The 16464-nt window shown below is 38.1% G+C and overlaps 1 protein-coding gene across 45 annotated transcripts in view; it reads right to left on the reverse strand.

Moving 5' to 3' along the window:
- The window catches only part of FIP1L1 (factor interacting with PAPOLA and CPSF1), a 76495-nt gene extending 66876 nt beyond the window's left edge, over positions 1 to 9619 (reverse strand). For 25 of the 45 annotated variants that reach the window (XM_044912958.1, XM_044912972.1, XM_044912986.1 and 22 more), the window contains exons 1-5: positions 9249 to 9619; positions 8034 to 8078; positions 7891 to 7930; positions 1880 to 1937; positions 672 to 775 (exon numbers count right to left, since the gene is read on the reverse strand). In XM_044912958.1, the coding sequence (XP_044768893.1) occupies positions 672 to 775; positions 1880 to 1937; positions 7891 to 7930; positions 8034 to 8078; positions 9249 to 9333 (332 nt within the window). In that variant the 5' untranslated portion in view covers positions 9334 to 9619. The remainder of the gene's footprint in view (positions 1 to 671; positions 776 to 1879; positions 1938 to 7890; positions 7931 to 8033; positions 8079 to 9248) is intronic. The other 20 variants (XM_044912983.1, XM_044912980.1, XM_044912966.1 and 17 more) reach the window with 2 other exon arrangements.
- Between the last annotated feature and the right edge of the window lie 6845 nt (positions 9620 to 16464).

The following is a 16464-nucleotide window of genomic DNA, read 5'->3' on the forward strand; positions in this document are numbered from 1 at the left end:
TCTGTAATTTAAGGTTTTCTAACTCTAATTAAAGAATTTGTAGTATTCAATTTATAAAAACAGCTTAATTTCAGAAATCAAAAACAGTTGCTTCCATGTCACCTTATCTAATAAATTAACTTTAAGAAATATTTTCATGGTAAAATTCCTTTTTATAATGAGATAGAATTGACACAACACTATTAATTTTAGGTGTACAATGTAATGATTTGATATATGTATACATTGAAAGATGATTACAGTTAGTTATCATCCATCACCATACAGTTCTGTATTTTTTCTTGTGATGAGAACTTTTAAGATCTACTCTTCCAGAAACTCACAGTGAAATTTTAAGAAGTGTTCTTTCATATCATGTAAGATGGAAAAATGTAAAAGCAATGGAATCAACACCACCGGTTTGATATAAGCATGCTACCTTTGACTTAGGCATACAATCATTAGTTAAAAATAACTTACCACCCAGGTGGCTCAGTCGGTTGAGTATCCAACTCTTGGTTTCTGCTCAGGTCATGATCTCAGGGTCATGAGATCAAGCCCCAGGTAGGGCTCCACACTCAGTGGGGAGTCTGCTTGAGATTGTCTCCCTCTCTCTCTGCCCCTCCCACCTGTGTGTGCATGCTCTTTCTCAAATACACAAATCTTTAAAAAAAAAACAAAAAACAACTTACCCATACTGTGGTGCTCCCGTTTTAATGTCTCCTATAGTGACATGAACATCATCCTCATCATCATCACTGTCACTATCACTATCATCTTCAGTCTCGGTCACTTTCTATACCAACATAAACAATTATAAAATACATTCAATAATTCATCTCAACATCTAATATGAATAATTGAAAAAGTAATCACTTTGTGTTTTTTGAAGTATAGTTTTAGAGAAAAAAAATCAATTTCATAGCACTGTTACCTCATTTATAACTAATGTTATACATGATAAAAAGGGATAAGAATGTAAAATAAAATCTTCTCAGCATTATCTTTTTGTAAATAACACCTCATGTATTTTTTCCTACGATTTGTAACTGCTTCTCTGCAAAAAGAATCTAAGGCATTGTACTAAGATATCTAGAACATAAATTACAAAAAGTAAGTATTTGAGGAATTTTTGTCAAGAATATGAAGAGGAAAACAATTAACTGTAAGAGTCATGGTTAAACAGCACCAGAGAGTTAAGGAGCAGTTCACTTATTCTTGTCATTCATTTACAGTTAGAAGCGTCCCTGGATGCAAATGATTGAGGGAATACTTTGTTTCTATGAGTATAAAGTGGGACCATTTACAAAGGTTTTATTTTGGCTCTCAAAGGCAATTTTGTGGCTACTCACACACTAGTAAACAAAAAAGTAGATCACCTAGGCAAAGTATTTTTTTGTATACAAGTTCAAGCCTGTAGAATAAGGATTTCCTTCTTTTCACAGGGTCAGAATGTTAAAATAGTCATAAAACCAATAATACATGTTCACCCCCAAAACAACACTTTCAACAGGCATGAATGAGGTTAGACAATATCACATATTTATATAAAAACAAATTTTCCCAAAAGTTAGGACAATCAAACTTGGGCTGTGGGACTTAATGTTTTCCTTGAAAACGAGGTTCACTGTGATCTCTTTAGTTGAGCTACATTCAGTTCCTTGAAAGCGGTCAACTTCAAGACTTTGCACATGTTCCATTTCATGGAAAGTCTCTTCCCACTATTGCTTCTCATCACTGTGCTTTTGATGGCACCAGATGAGGTGGGATATTAGAGCAGACCAGATCATGTCGGACACTGAAGTCATGTTAAATTTTTGGCTTTCTTCCTAAGTGAATGGGAAACTACTGATAAAGACTTTAATCAGAGAAGTAACTAAATTTCAAAGCCTTATGTTACCGGTTTAGGTACGCCGTTTTCAGCAGTTTCATCTTCAATTCCAGATGGAGGATTAGCACTACAAACAACAGAAGTAAGTGCACAAGTCTGGTATTACTTTTCAGAAGTACAGACAGCGTATACTAGTATCTTTAAGCTATATCTGATAGTTTCCTAAAATTACTGTCTCCACTGGAAAAGAAAAAGGATGGCAAAAACTGTCTGTGTTATTCTGTTATTCCTACTGCCTTGCATAATACCCGTACTCAACATTCACAGAATAGAACTGCCTCCACAATTTATTAATGAATTTGACAATGGGATAAAATTCAAGTTTTTTATTATTTTAAAAATATGCATCACACTTAATTTTACTTAGCCTAACTCTTTATTGAACATCCACTATGTGCCAGGTACTACTGTAACTGCCAAAGGCTATGTAACACAGTTTTCGCTTTTCCTGATGCCCAAGAACTCAAGATTTGTCATATAATCACATTAACTGCTTTAGTCTTCAGTTAACATACATGGTTCTTCCCGGTTTTCTGTTTCACCTATCTAAATGGATATACATTCTTTATTTCATAAAAGATACATTTTAAGATTTAAAAAAAGTTTATCTGCATGTAAGACTGCCTTCCCATTTGATGCCAATAAGTAGCTCCAGACCTAATTTTGATGCATTAAAAAACAAATTACTTTTTGAAGGCCAATTAATACCTGAATTTGCCCTATTAAAGCAAAACTGATATAAAATAAACCCCTCTTTTCTCAGGAGACTCAAGCATATGGTCATTAATCACCAAATAAAACTAGTACGGTAGTGTAACTGGCTCCTTTTATTTTAATAATTATGATTTCTATAGTGGGAACTAACCATTAACCTCACTTTATAAGTAAAGGAACCAAGTACAAAGCAATAACTCACATTTAGTAGGATTTCTAAGAAAAACATCCAGATCTTGATATAGATCAAACTTTTCATTAGGTTTCTGCTTATCTCTTCTATACTTTACTTTCTGTCAAGCAGTGTTATACTTTGCCAAGCAGTTTTTATATATGTTGATTTAATCTCTACAGTGGTATTTTACAATACAATCCTCATATAAAGCAAAATGAAGGATAAAAACTAAAAATTTAACCGTTAAGTTTTCCTTGTGTTACTGCTTGACCCAAGAAAACAAATATACAACTATAATTCTTTAGTCCATTTAGCTCCTGCTTAATTAAGTTTCTACAGGTAGCCAGAAACAAGTTCCGTTTGCCACAAAACAGTATATTTAGCCAAAACTTGAACAAATAAAACATGACACAATTGGAGACAGCATAATGCAATGGTTAAGAAGTTTTAACAATGAACCAGTCACAAAGAAGCTGGGGAGAACTCTAATAGCAAGGACTCTGCTCAGTTACGACAATGTGATTATGTACCAAGCTGAATACTAGAACACAGGTTTGGTGAACATGCCTTCCCCAATACTTTAAAAGTTTTCATTCCCTATCACCATTAAAATGCTAGAAACATAAAATTATAAGCTTTCTCTAGAAAAATTAAGCTTTAAGAGTAGAAATTTTCCATAGGATGAAATAAACTTAATAGCTCTCCAAATAAAATTTTAGTAAAGAATATGAAGACATTTTGACAGTAATGCTCAGGAAAGGTAGAAGACTTCCCTCCAATACATTTAATCAAGCTGAGTATAGAAAAATTAAACAATGTTCAATCAGAAAAATAATCTTTAAGAATTATAACCAAGAACTTATACCAACAAAATTAATGGAATAGATTAAAAAAATTGTATTTAACTGTGAATCTGTAACATTACCCATTGATTCTTGACCAATTAAAAAACAGTATGAAAAAACTGTAATTACTTTTATAACTATAAACTACACAAATCCTAACTTTTGTGAGTAACTGAGATTAGGATTAGGAACTGGGTTGGATACATGAATCTAAACAATAAAATTTCACAATATAGCAGTGAGTGAAAAAAATAATCTTCCAATTTAGGGGATGTCTTTAAGTGAGGAAGAATAATTTCAGCATCCCTTAAGTTCTAGTTCCATGTCTCACTTCTTCCCTCCATTCACTTTTTTAAAAATGTAGACATACCTCATGTTGTCATGCTTTGCTTTATTATACTTCCCAGCTAAGTTTTTTTACAAATTGAAGGTTTGTGGTAACAGTGTATCACCTACCAGTGCCATTTTTCCAATAGCGTTTGCTCACTTTGTGTCTCTATCACATTTTGGTAATTCTTGCAGTATTTCATACTTTTTCATTATTGTATTTGTTACGGTGATCTCCTTGATGTTACTATGGTTAACTGTTCTGGGTAGCTATGCATCGCAACCATTTAAGATGGTGAACTTAATCACTAAATATTGTGTGTGTTATGACTGCTCCACTGACCAACCATCACCTGTCTCTCTCCCTCTCCTCAGGCTCCCTATTCCCTGAAACACAACAATATTGAAATTAGGTCAATTTATAACCATCTAATGGGTCTGAGTGTTGAAGTGACAGAGCCCACACATCTCTCACTGTATTCAGAAGCTAGAACTGATTGTTTCGTAAGGAAGGTGTGTGGAAGGCCAGAAGCCAGGCCTTTGTCACCAGCTGGCAAAGGTGTAAATGCACAAGAAAAGTTCTTGAAGATTAAAAGTGCTACACTTTAGTGAACACGTGAATGGCAAGAAAGTAAAAACACCTTAATGCCAATATGGAGAAAGTCTGAGTGGTCTGGAGAGATCACACCAGCTACAATATTCCCTTAAGTCAAAGGCTAATTGAGAGCAAGGCCCTTATAACCCTCTTCAATTCTATGAAGGCTAACAGAGGTGAGGAAGCTATACAAGAAAAGCCTGAAGTTATCACAGGTTGGTTCATGAGGTTGAAGGAAAGAAGCCGTCTCCATAACATAAAGTGCAAGGTGAAGCAGCAAGTGCTGATGGAGAAGCTGCAGCAAGTTCCCCCAGAAGATCTAGCTAAGATCATTCATAAAGGTGGCCACACTAAACAACAGATCTTCATGTAGACAAAAACAGCCTTCTGTTGGAAGAAGATGCCATCGGGGACTTTCACAGCTGAAAACAAATCAAGGCCTGGCTTCAAACTTTCAAAGGACAGGCTGACTCTCCTGTGAGGAGCTAATTGAAGCTAATGTTAAAGCTAATGCTCATCATTCTGAAAGTCCTAGGGCCCTTAAGAATTATGTTAAATCCACTCTGTCTGTGCTCTATAAGTGGAACAACAAAGCCTGGATGAGAGCACATGTTTACAACATGGTTTACTGAATATTTTAAGCCCACTGTTGAGACTACTGCTCAGAAAAAAGGATTCCTTTCAAAATATTACTGCCCATCGACAATGCACTGGTCACCTAAGAGCTCTCTCTCTGTTGGGAGACATACAATGATCATGATTAATGTTTTCATGCCTCATAAAATATCCATTCTGCAGCCAATGGATCAAGGAGTCACTCTGACTTTCAAATCTTATTATTGAAGAAATAAATTTTTTTTAAAGATTTTATTTATTTATTTGACAGAGAGACAGCGAGAAAGGGAACACAAGCAGGGGAAGTGGGACAGGGAGAAGCAGGCTTCCTGCCGAGCAGAGAGCCTGATGTGGGGCTCGATCCCAGGACCCTGGGATCATGACCTGAGCCAAAGGCAGACACTTAACGACTGAGCCACCCAGGCGCCCCTGAAGAAATACATTTCATAAGACTATAGCTGCCATAGATAGTGATTCCTCTGACGCATCTGGGCAAAGTAAATTGAAAACCTTCTGGATAGGATTCATCATTCGAGATGCCATTAAGAACATTCATGATTCATGGAGAAAGGTCCAAATATCAACATAAACAGGAGTTTGGAAGAAGTGGATTCTGACCCTCATGGAGGACTTTGAGGGGTTCCAGACTTCAGTGGAAGAAGTAAGTGCAGGTGTGGTGGAAATAACAAGAGAACTAGAATGAGAAGTGGAGCCTGAAGATGTGACTGAACTGCTGCAAGCTCATGACAAAACATGAACAGATGAGGGCTTGCTTCTTGTGGATGAGCAAAAAAAAGTGATTTCTTGACATGGAACCTACTCCTGGTAAAGATGCTATAAAGACTGTTGAAATAGCAAAAAAAAAAAAAAAAAAGGATTTAGAATATTACCTAAACTTAGTTGGTAAAGCAAAAGCAGGGTTTAAGAGGACTGACTTCAATTTGAAAGGAAGTTCTACTGTGGATAAAATGCTATCAAACAGCAACACTGCTACAGAGAAATCGTTTGTGAAAGGAAGAGTCAATTCAATGTGGCAAGCTTCATGGTTGTCTTATTTTAAAAAACTGCCATAGCCACCCCAACCTTTAGCAACCACCACTCTGATCATCAACAGCATTCAATTTCGAAGCAAGACCCTGCAACCAGCAAAAACATTATGACTTGCTAAAAGCTCAGATGGTGGTTAGGATTTTTTTTAGTATAAAAGTATTTTTTAATTAAGGTATGTACATTGGTTTTTAGACATAATACTATTGCACTTAAGAGACTACAGTATAACAAAACTTTTATATGCACCAGGAAACCAAAAATTCATTTTACTCACTTTATTGGTGTGGAACTGAACCCACAGTGTCTCTAAAGTATACCCCTGCCAGCTTTGAAATAGATTTCATATACCACACAAACCACCCATTTGAAGCGTTCAACTGAATGGTTTTTCACGTTTACAGTATAGTGCAACCATTACAACTGCCTAATTTCAGGACATTTTCATCACCCGAAAGGAAGCCTTGTATATATTAGTAATCACTCCCCAGTGTTGCCTGACCTCAGTCATGGCAACCACTGTTTCTATAGATTTACCTATTCTGTACATTTTAGTTGAATCATACAATACGTAGTTCTTTGGGACTGGCTTCTTTAGCTTAGCATAATGTTTTCAAGGTTCATCCATGTTCTAACAGATATCAATACTTCATTTCTTTTTATTGCCACACAGTATTCCACCATATGGATATACCATATTTTATCTATCCATTCATCATTTGATGGACTTTTATTTCCATTTTTTGGCTATTATAAACAATGCTGCTCTGAACATTCATGTACAAGTTTTTGTGTGGATATGTATCATTTCTCTAAAGCATATATGTAGAAGTGGAATTCCTGGATCATACAGTAACTATGTTTAACCTTTTGAGGAACTGCCTGTTTTCTAAAATAGCTGCACCTTTTTACAATCCCATCATCAGTGTATGAGAGTTCCAATTTCTGCATATCTTCACCAACACCTGTTACTTTTTTTTGATGGTGGCCATCCTATCCTAATGGGTGTAAAGTGGTACTTCCTCCACTTTCTAAACCCGAATATTCTTTAAAAGATCTTTTTTTAACCACCCCTTCCCCATTAGCGGACATTAAGGCATTGATAATAGATTTGATGAGTAATGTCAGCATATCCATATACTTGTCTGTGTGAGTTGTTCTGAAATCGAGAAGTTTCAAGTTCCCTTTACATGTTCTGTAAATGATACTCAAATCTTTCTAGCAGTCTAACAAAGGGAATCAATCTTATAACATCCATTAGTTCCGCTCTGAATTTAAATAGAAAACATTAAAATTATAACCAAAGTGCACTATACCATCAAAGGTATTAATAAATTGCAAAAACAGTAAAGGAGTCTTTTTTAATAAAAAAAAAAAAAATTTTTAACTTCTTCCTTATTAGTCTAATGGTTATATTATATACTCCACTACTAAGCTCACTTAAGAGTACAAAGTTACTTAATAGTGAAGAATATTCAAACCCTTATTTCAAAAACTTTGTCCCCTAAGCTACTAGCAAATAAACAGAACTGATTAGGTCCTGAAATAGAAATAAACTCTACAGTATTCAATGTCTTTGAACTTTCAGTCAATATGCTGTATTCAAGCCAATGATATTTACAATGAAATAATTTTGACAATTTGTTTACAGAACCACTGTATCACACAATCTGTTTAAGTATCAACAACAAATTCCACTAACCTGGCATTTTCTTCTTCTGGCCTTTCAACTTCATTTTCATCTACCAAAAAAAATACATAAATAAATAAATAAAATTAACAAACAAACCACTCTCAAAGAAACCAGTATTATGAAAATCTGAAGTGATCATCACAAGCACTAACCTAGGTCCTTTGCCAAATCACTGTGCACATGCACGTCCCATGGGCCTATAAGCACATCCAAAGTTAGATCACCTTATAATGACTTAACAAGATATGTCTTTTATGAAAAAAAAAATCAGACTTTATTTCTATTAAAGTAAGCTTAATTTAAGAGGCATTAAAGATTTCTAGATCTTTGTTAAGGAAACCCTTCACATTTACATTTCAAAGAATATTACTAACGCTAAATCTTGCCACCAAAAATAATGAATTTTACAAGTTTGTCAAAATCAAAGTTTGTCAAAGTCACAGCAACAAGGAGCTGCATGGTGCCCAAACGTGCACTTTTATTACACTAAAGAATATACATTTTAGGCAAGGAACACATATTAACTTTCAAATCTAGTTCTCATTAACAGACAAGAGACTGACTTAATGAAAAGTTAAAAACCAGATGTCAAGTCCCTTTCATGAGGTAAGTACAAAGTGCACTGAACTTATTTGGGGAAAAAGATACATATGAAATAACTGAAAACTGTAAGCCTAAGGGACATGAGATACTTCTAATGATGTGGGTTAAAGAGCACTGTCTTAAAAATGAAAAACTTCACCTTAATACAGGAGACATTCGGGGTTTTCTTTATGGGCCATAATGTATTCCATCTCTTTCTCTCTCTTAATTAATTATTTTTAAAGCACGACTTTCAGACAAGGAGGTACCCTTGCAGGTGCATTCCATACAAACTGACCATCAAGAAACAAGACGTTAGTTTTACAGCATCAACTTTATTTAGCTATTATTACAGAAAGACTGTTTCTGAAAGAAAGGGACAGGGAGGGCATCCTATAGCCAAGGGGCAAGAAGAGACACACCAACAGAGCTCAGAATGGAGATGAAACAGTAGGGGAGAGAGCGTGGAGAAGAGGCGGCCTGGAAGCCCCCGCGGGGAGGAGGGTGAGGCTGGGGGTCCGGACCCGCGCCCATCCCCGGCCCAGCCCGACCTCCGCGGGGTGGCTGCGTGGTGGGGGCGTGGGCTGCGCGAGGGCGCGGGGGGGGGGGGGGAGGTGAAGGCCAAAGAACGCGCACGCCTCGCTGGGCCTAACTCAGGCCGGAGGACACTCCGTACCAGAAGCCCCAGCGGCGGCGTGAGGGGCCCGGGACGCCGGCCGTTTGCGGGCCGGGAGGGGAGACCTGAGGGAACCCGGGAGTGAGAGAAGGGACAGGAAGTTCCGTACCGCCATAGAGCCACTCTTCCTCCTCATCCCCTCCGGTCCCGCCGCTCAGCTCCGACACTAGGCGCTCGACCTCGCCGGCCGACATGGCCGCCCCGAGCACAAGTTAAAGGCGGCGATCAACAGCCCCCTCCAACCCTTTCCCAGCCTCGCTGCCCGGGGGCGCGAGAGGGGCGCGAACCCGCCGGCGAGGGAACGAAGAAAGCGCGAGACTTAAATTCAGGAGAGGCGGCCGCGGCGTTGGAAGCTGCAAACGAGACGACTCCGGCGGCGGTCCGCCTGCGCACGCGCAGCAGCAGCCCAGCAGCGCGGCGTCTTTAGGTTGCTTCGCTTCCGCGGCGCAGGCCACCTGGGCCTGGTTGCGCATGCGCGCCGTCGTTGGCTCCGCCCCTGTGGAATGCCGGTTGGCCTTTTTAGCGTGGCTTTCTCCCGTGGCGGCGTCCTGCGTCAGCAAAGGTTCCCCTCCCCCAACCTTTCCTCTAGTAACCCATATTGCCTTTGCCGGCCAGTGCATCATTGTTCCCTTATCTCCTTGATGCTTTCTTTCTCTTCTCAACTATTTTTCTGTTTTTTAATCTTATGAAAGGTCTTGTTTCGTTCTTCATGTGTTTTATCAGCCTTGAAACAGAACTGTTACCTTATCACTCCCGTTTCTCATTAAAGAAAACATAATTCATGCCTACTTTATTGAAAATTCAAATTTAACGGCAAAGGAAAGCCAAGCTAATAAATGAAAAATGCATTCTCTTTGTTAAAAATAAAACATTATAGTTAAGGTCGAAGACCCCCCTCATCTACTACCTCCTTCGCAGAAGTATCCCTTGTTTGCTGTTTGGTGTGAATCCTCAAATATTCTATACATTTACTTCACATGTATTGTTTCGGTGGAAGAACCTGAGGTTAATGAGTCTTAAAGGGTACAATACTGTATATATCATTCTAAGGATTGCTTTTTTTTTTTTAAATAACTGTTTTGGAGAGCCTTTCCATTTTAGTATACTTAAACTATACCCATTTTTAAGTGCTTCCCAATATTCCATAGCATGGCTATCACAAAATGAATATGGTTATTTCCCTAGTGATGTACATTTAGATTGCTTTCAACTTCTCACTTTAACCAAAAAAACAAAACACTACAATGAAGAGCCTTGTAAATGACTTCTTGCAGATCTGTACAAGTTTTTCTCCAAGATCATAAAGTATACACAGTTTTTATTTTAGTAGATAATGCCACATTTTCAGGCTACTTTTGAACACATCTTTCAGGGAGATGATAGATAGGTCAAAATTGGTGTTCTAGTTCTTAACGGTAACTACCTAGTTGCATGACCTCAGGTAACCTCTCTTTGCTTCAGTTTTCTCATCCTTAAAATGGGAAAGCTGAATTTGATGATCTCTAAAGCTTCTTTTGGTCCAAAAGTTTTCAAATAGGACTCTCGCTTTTCAACAGAGAGAAATTCATTCTAGTTTACAAATCAATCAGTGGGTTTACTTGCTGTTGGTTCACTAAATACTGTTCTTCATTTAACAATTATTGAATACCTGCTGTTTAAGAACTTGGAAAACAAAGATATGAGTAAAGCCTAGTCTTTGCCCTTAAAGAGCCCTCAACTTATTGAGAAAGTCAGAAGGGTCTTAATTAACTCTCCTACAAGAGTAAAAGGTACATATGCTTTAATAGAAACCCAAAGGAAGTGTTTACATCCCAACAATGCCACACCATCTCCTATTATTTAAACAAATCCTGTGGTTTTAATCCTACCCTTACCTTTGAAGACTCAATTGCTGTTCCCAGTCTCACTTACCTCTTTAGGATAATCCCATGTGTAGTTTTAAACTCTGTTAAGGTATAGCCAACATTGTGAAATCTTTTCCTGAATTCCACTTTATCTCTTTCCATTTCTTTGTTCTATAAATATTTATGAAGAGTCTACCATGTGCCAGGGGCTCTTCTAGCCTATGTATATTCAGCGGCAAGTAAATCAAAGTCCTTCCTCTTATGAAGCTTTCATCCTAATGAAGGAAGGCAGACAATAAACATATAAATGTACAGCATGCCAAGCTGTGAAATGGATTATAAATAAGAGTAAGCAGGATGGGGGGACCTAGAACAGAGTGATAAATAGGGATTAGGTGCAATTTTATATCAAGAGGTCAGGGAAAACTATTCTAATAAGGTGACATAAGAGTAGAGAGCTGAACGGAGAAAAGAAGTAAGCCATTGTGAATTTCTGGGTGAAGCCCTATCAGACAGAAAGAATAGTAAGTGCAAAGGCCCTAAGGCAGAAACATACTTGGTGCATTCAAGGAACCCAAAATGAGCTGGAGTGGAGGGAGTGAGAAAGTGGACATAGAAGATCAGAGTTATTGGAGGGTGGGTAGGGCAGAGCTAATCACACCCCTTTAGACTCTGCTGCTTCTATGGCATGTGTCTATCACATCCTATAGTAATTATTTGACTACATATCTGTTTTCCTAGGACTCTTCGCTAGGTTAAGTCCTCCCTCCAACAGGGCATCTTCTTACATGTCACTTATTCATGATATGGTGCCTAACACTCAGTAGATCTTGGCCTGTACTGACAGTAATGTCGTGAAGATTTTACATTCTGCTAAGGAGTATCATAAAGCAATTACTCATAGTCCTGTCCACTTGTTATTCCATGAGTCTATAATGAACTCTGGTTTCATGGAAGAACCAGCTGCCTTCTGCTGAGGATCATCTTTCTCCTTTCAGCTGCCTAAAATAAGCTTGTCTTTCAAGACTCTACTCGGGGCGCCTGGGTGGCTCAGTCAGTTAAGTGTCTGCCTCCAGCTCAGGTCATGATCCCAGGGTCCTGGGATCAAGTCCCGCATTGGGCTCCCCACTCCGCGGGAAGCCTGCTTCTCCCTCTCCCACTCCCCCTGCTTGTGTTCCCTCTCTCGTTGTGTCTCTCTCTGTCAAATAAATAATTTTTTTTTTTTAAAAGGACTCTATTTAAACTGAAGAGTTGATGAATATTTACTGAGGCATCAGAATCACCTTTATGGTGGAGGTAGCATTGCAGCTAAGCTTTGAAAATAAAAATTTTCACAAGCAAAGAAGCTCATAAATCACTAATAACCACTCTGAAAAGGCCTCTTCCTTTCTTGCTTTTAAACTGAGTTCCTTGCCTGGATAAGCTTCCTTAGTTCAAGATGTCTTTATCTCCCTACTTACCAGGGAAGAGTTTAAAGATGGATAGTTTGAAGGTATTCTATAAACTTATGAACATACCACACTACAATGTTCCATATATTGATTATATTTGTTTTCCATTTTATCATTTTGTGTGTGGGGGGTGTATGTGTATGTGCGTAGTTTGTTGGTTCTTGGCAAAAAAAAAAAAAAGCAAAAACAAAAACAACAACAAAGCATTAGTTTAATGTATCTATCCCTGGGAAGTACTGAAACAGGTTGCTTAATAGATGATGATTAAAATGATGACAAGAGGTAAAGATCAAATAAAAGTGCCTTGCTCAGTATCTAGTAGATAGTACTTATAAATGTGTTTTTCATGAATGTGGCATTTAGGCCCAACTGTGTTATTTACTTCCAACTTTAGTTATGCCACTTAGATCTCAATGTTCTTCAATTTCTTCATCAGTAAATTGACATATTAAAATAACATATTACACCTGCTTCCTGGAAGGATAACAAAGTTAAATGAGATTTCAAATGTCAAAGCATTTTACAAGTTAGAGGCAAAATGGTGGTATGCTTTGGTTTAGGACTTTCATCCTTTGAACGACCTGAATAACTGCACATATGTAGAGTTTTCCTTCCTTTCCAGATACTTCAATGGGGAATTAAGCCCCAATTATCCATCTTCCTCTGCATTCTGACATATTTTAATACAAAATTTTATATTGCTAGTTCTTTCTGGAAAATTGTGTCATCTATTCACATCTATACTATTACATAAACTGCACACCATTTAAGGGTGAGAACAAGTTTATTTCTGTATTCACCAGATAAGTGCTTAGTAAATCCTTAAGCTAAATATTGATCATGCACATGAAGGACTTAGAAATTAGGCGAAGGGAGATATGCTTGATTTTATGAGGAATAGGAAATAACTGGTATTTATTTTGAGCAAAGAAGTACAATCACATTGAAATAAGGTAAATCTGATTATCTTAAGTATGCAATTTCAGCAGGACTTGACTCCACCATAATATCAGAGGGCAAGAAATGGGTTTTTCCTGGATTCTCTTCTCTTTTCTCTCTACCCTTGCTCCCAGGGTCATTTCATCCAGTCCCATGACTTTTTCTTTTTTTAAGATATACTTATTTATTTGAGAGAGAGAGAGAGAGAGAGAGAAGGAGTACGTGAGCAGGGGGAGGGGCCAGGAGAGAGCGAGAGAATCTCAGGCAGACTCCCCACTGAACATGGAGCCTGACACAGGCTCCTCATGTGGCTTGATCTTAAGACCCTGAGATCACAACCTGAGCTGAAATCAAGAGCCGGGTGCTTAAGAGACTCTGCCACCCAGGCATCCCTATCCCATGACTTTTGATACTATCTATGTGATATGTGTCACTGACAGACAATGACTCCCAGCTTTCCACCTGCAGTCTCAACTTTTCCTTGAGCTCACTCCGATGCTTCACTGATGACTCCCTTGGATATCTAATAGGCACATGAAATTTATGCCCCAAACAGAACTTGTGAATTGCCTTCCCAAACCTGTTCTATCCCACTCCCATACTCCTTCTTAGTATCAGTAACCATTATCCAACATTGTTCCAGCCAAAACCCAAATGACCTTGATTCCTCTCTTTCCCTTATGAGTCCTTTTCACACCTAAGAAAGCCCATTAGCAAGACGCATTAGTTCTTCCTGTAAAATATATCCCAAATCTAATTCCCTCCATCTCTACTGCCACACTGCATTTCAAGTAACACAAACCTTTCAGTGGTTTCCTGTTACACATAAAGTAAAATCCAAACTTTGACCACGTGACCTACAAGTCCCTTCATGATCTGGTAGCCCTGGGGTTGCATGTGGCCATATAGATCATGCAATACACAACCTTCTAGGGTCCTCCACATATCCTCACTCTTAGTCACTCTTTGTCAACCCTTTTAGTGTCATTCCCTCACATTCTCTGTGCTTATCCCTCCCCCCCATTTCTTTAGGCCTGAATCCCAACTCTTCATTTACCTCTTGGTCCCTACCTTTGTTCCATTATATATACATGTCCAGTATTCTCAATATTTTAGCAGAAGAATGTCTTTACTTGTTCACTGAAACTGAAATCTAACTTCCCTCAAGGACAGCACTTCTCCTACTCTTTCTATACCAGATGCTCACCATTTCCCTTCACCCTCTTGTACTGTAGAACTGGGAGGTAGCATTACCCTTTCCCTCGCTATTGTGGGCCACCACTGGACCATTATGGTTCCACTTTCCTGTGAAAATCCTCCTTGCCTGTACTTGGCACCCTCATTTACTACCTCTACTTTTCTCTCTTCATGTCCCCTCATTCACTGATATAATGTTGGAGTCTGACCCACAATCTTCCTTTTCTCTACCAATTGGCATCATGAGTGACTTGCACATCCTGCTTGTCTCATATTTTTTGATCTCCTAGAATCTAATTATTCAGCAACCTCCATTTACTCCACTTTATCAATCCACATTCAAAGCCATGCTCTGGGTCCTATTATATCACAAAACTGTTCCTTCCTTGAATTTTAGGTGCCAAGCTATTTTCTTTGACCCTAATTTCATATTCTCCACCCCCTTTTATTTTTTTTCTCCACCCCCTTTTAGATTCCATCTCATTTTTCACTTTTCTGACACTTGTCATTGTCAATTACTCTGTCCTCTTTGAAACTTGTTTCCTCCGTAAGTCTACTCACTGGTTTCACTTCTTCAGCAGACCTGGAAATGTTGCTCAGAGATCTGACCATCACTCTCATTGTCTTTCTTTTTTGTGCTCTCTTTAAGCAGTCTCAAGCACACCTGTTTGCCGATGATTCCCAAATTATCAGACTCTCTTCTGCAATTCACAGTCATATATCCAACTGCTTACTATATATTTCCACCAGGATGTCCCACAGTACCTTCAAAACAATGAATCCCCACACCAAATAGGATGGCTAATATCAAAACAACAAAAGAAAATAACAAATGTTGGTGAGAATGTAGAGAAATTAGAACCCTTATGTCCTGTTGGTGGGAATCTAAAATGGTACAGCAGCTATGGAAAACAGAGGGCCCTGAAAAAAATTAAAAATAGAATTACTATATGATCTAGCAATTCTGCTTCTGGGTACATATCTAACAGAACTGAAAGCAGGGTCTCAAAGCGTTATTTGTATACCCATGTAACTAGCAGCACTATTCACAATAGTCAAAATGTGAAAGCAATACAAATGTCTATTGACAGATGAATGGATAAAGAAAATGTAGTATACACAATGATATATACAATGGAATATAATTCAGCCTTAGAAAGGAAGAAAATTCTCACATATGTTAGATGAACCTTGATGATATTATGCTAAGAGAAAAAACCAGCCATTGGGAAGAGGAAATGGGTAGTTGTTGTTTAATGGATATAAAGTTTCAGTTTCACAAGATGAAAATTCTGGAGCTTGGTTGTATAATATTGTGCAAATACTTAACTATACTGAACTGTGCACTTAAAAATGGTTAAGATAGTAAATTTTATATATTTTGCCACAATTAAAAACAAAACAAAAAACCATGTCCTAACTGAACTTAATACATTTATTCCTCAACCTGCTTGTCTTCTGGTTTTCCAAATCTAAGGGACAGCCACTTACCAGTCATCCAGGCAGAAAACTGGGTATGAATCTGAAATTCTCCCTCTGCCTCATCCTCTTTGTCAATCCAGTCACCAGACTTTTTGGTTCCATTTTCTTAACATCTCTTTATATACCCCATGCTGTCTAGCCCCTCTGTGGGTACCCTTACCTGTTCTCACCCAGAGTTGTTGCTGTGACTGCTTTCTAAATACTCTCCCTGTCCTAAATCTTGCTCATTTAAGCTATTTTCCATTTAGAATACTTCCCCCAAAAAAACTCCAGATGTGAACAAATTATATTCACTCCTAACAATACTTTAACTGTACTCCATAGGCTGCTACTACTTAGAATAAAAAATAAGACTCACTCTGATCTAGTCCCTTTTTACTAGTTCAGAGCTCCTGTTTCAGTTTGGGCCTCT

Source organism: Neomonachus schauinslandi, chromosome 2 (assembly GCF_002201575.2).
Source record: "Neomonachus schauinslandi chromosome 2, ASM220157v2, whole genome shotgun sequence".
NCBI lineage: Eukaryota > Metazoa > Chordata > Mammalia > Carnivora > Phocidae > Neomonachus > Neomonachus schauinslandi.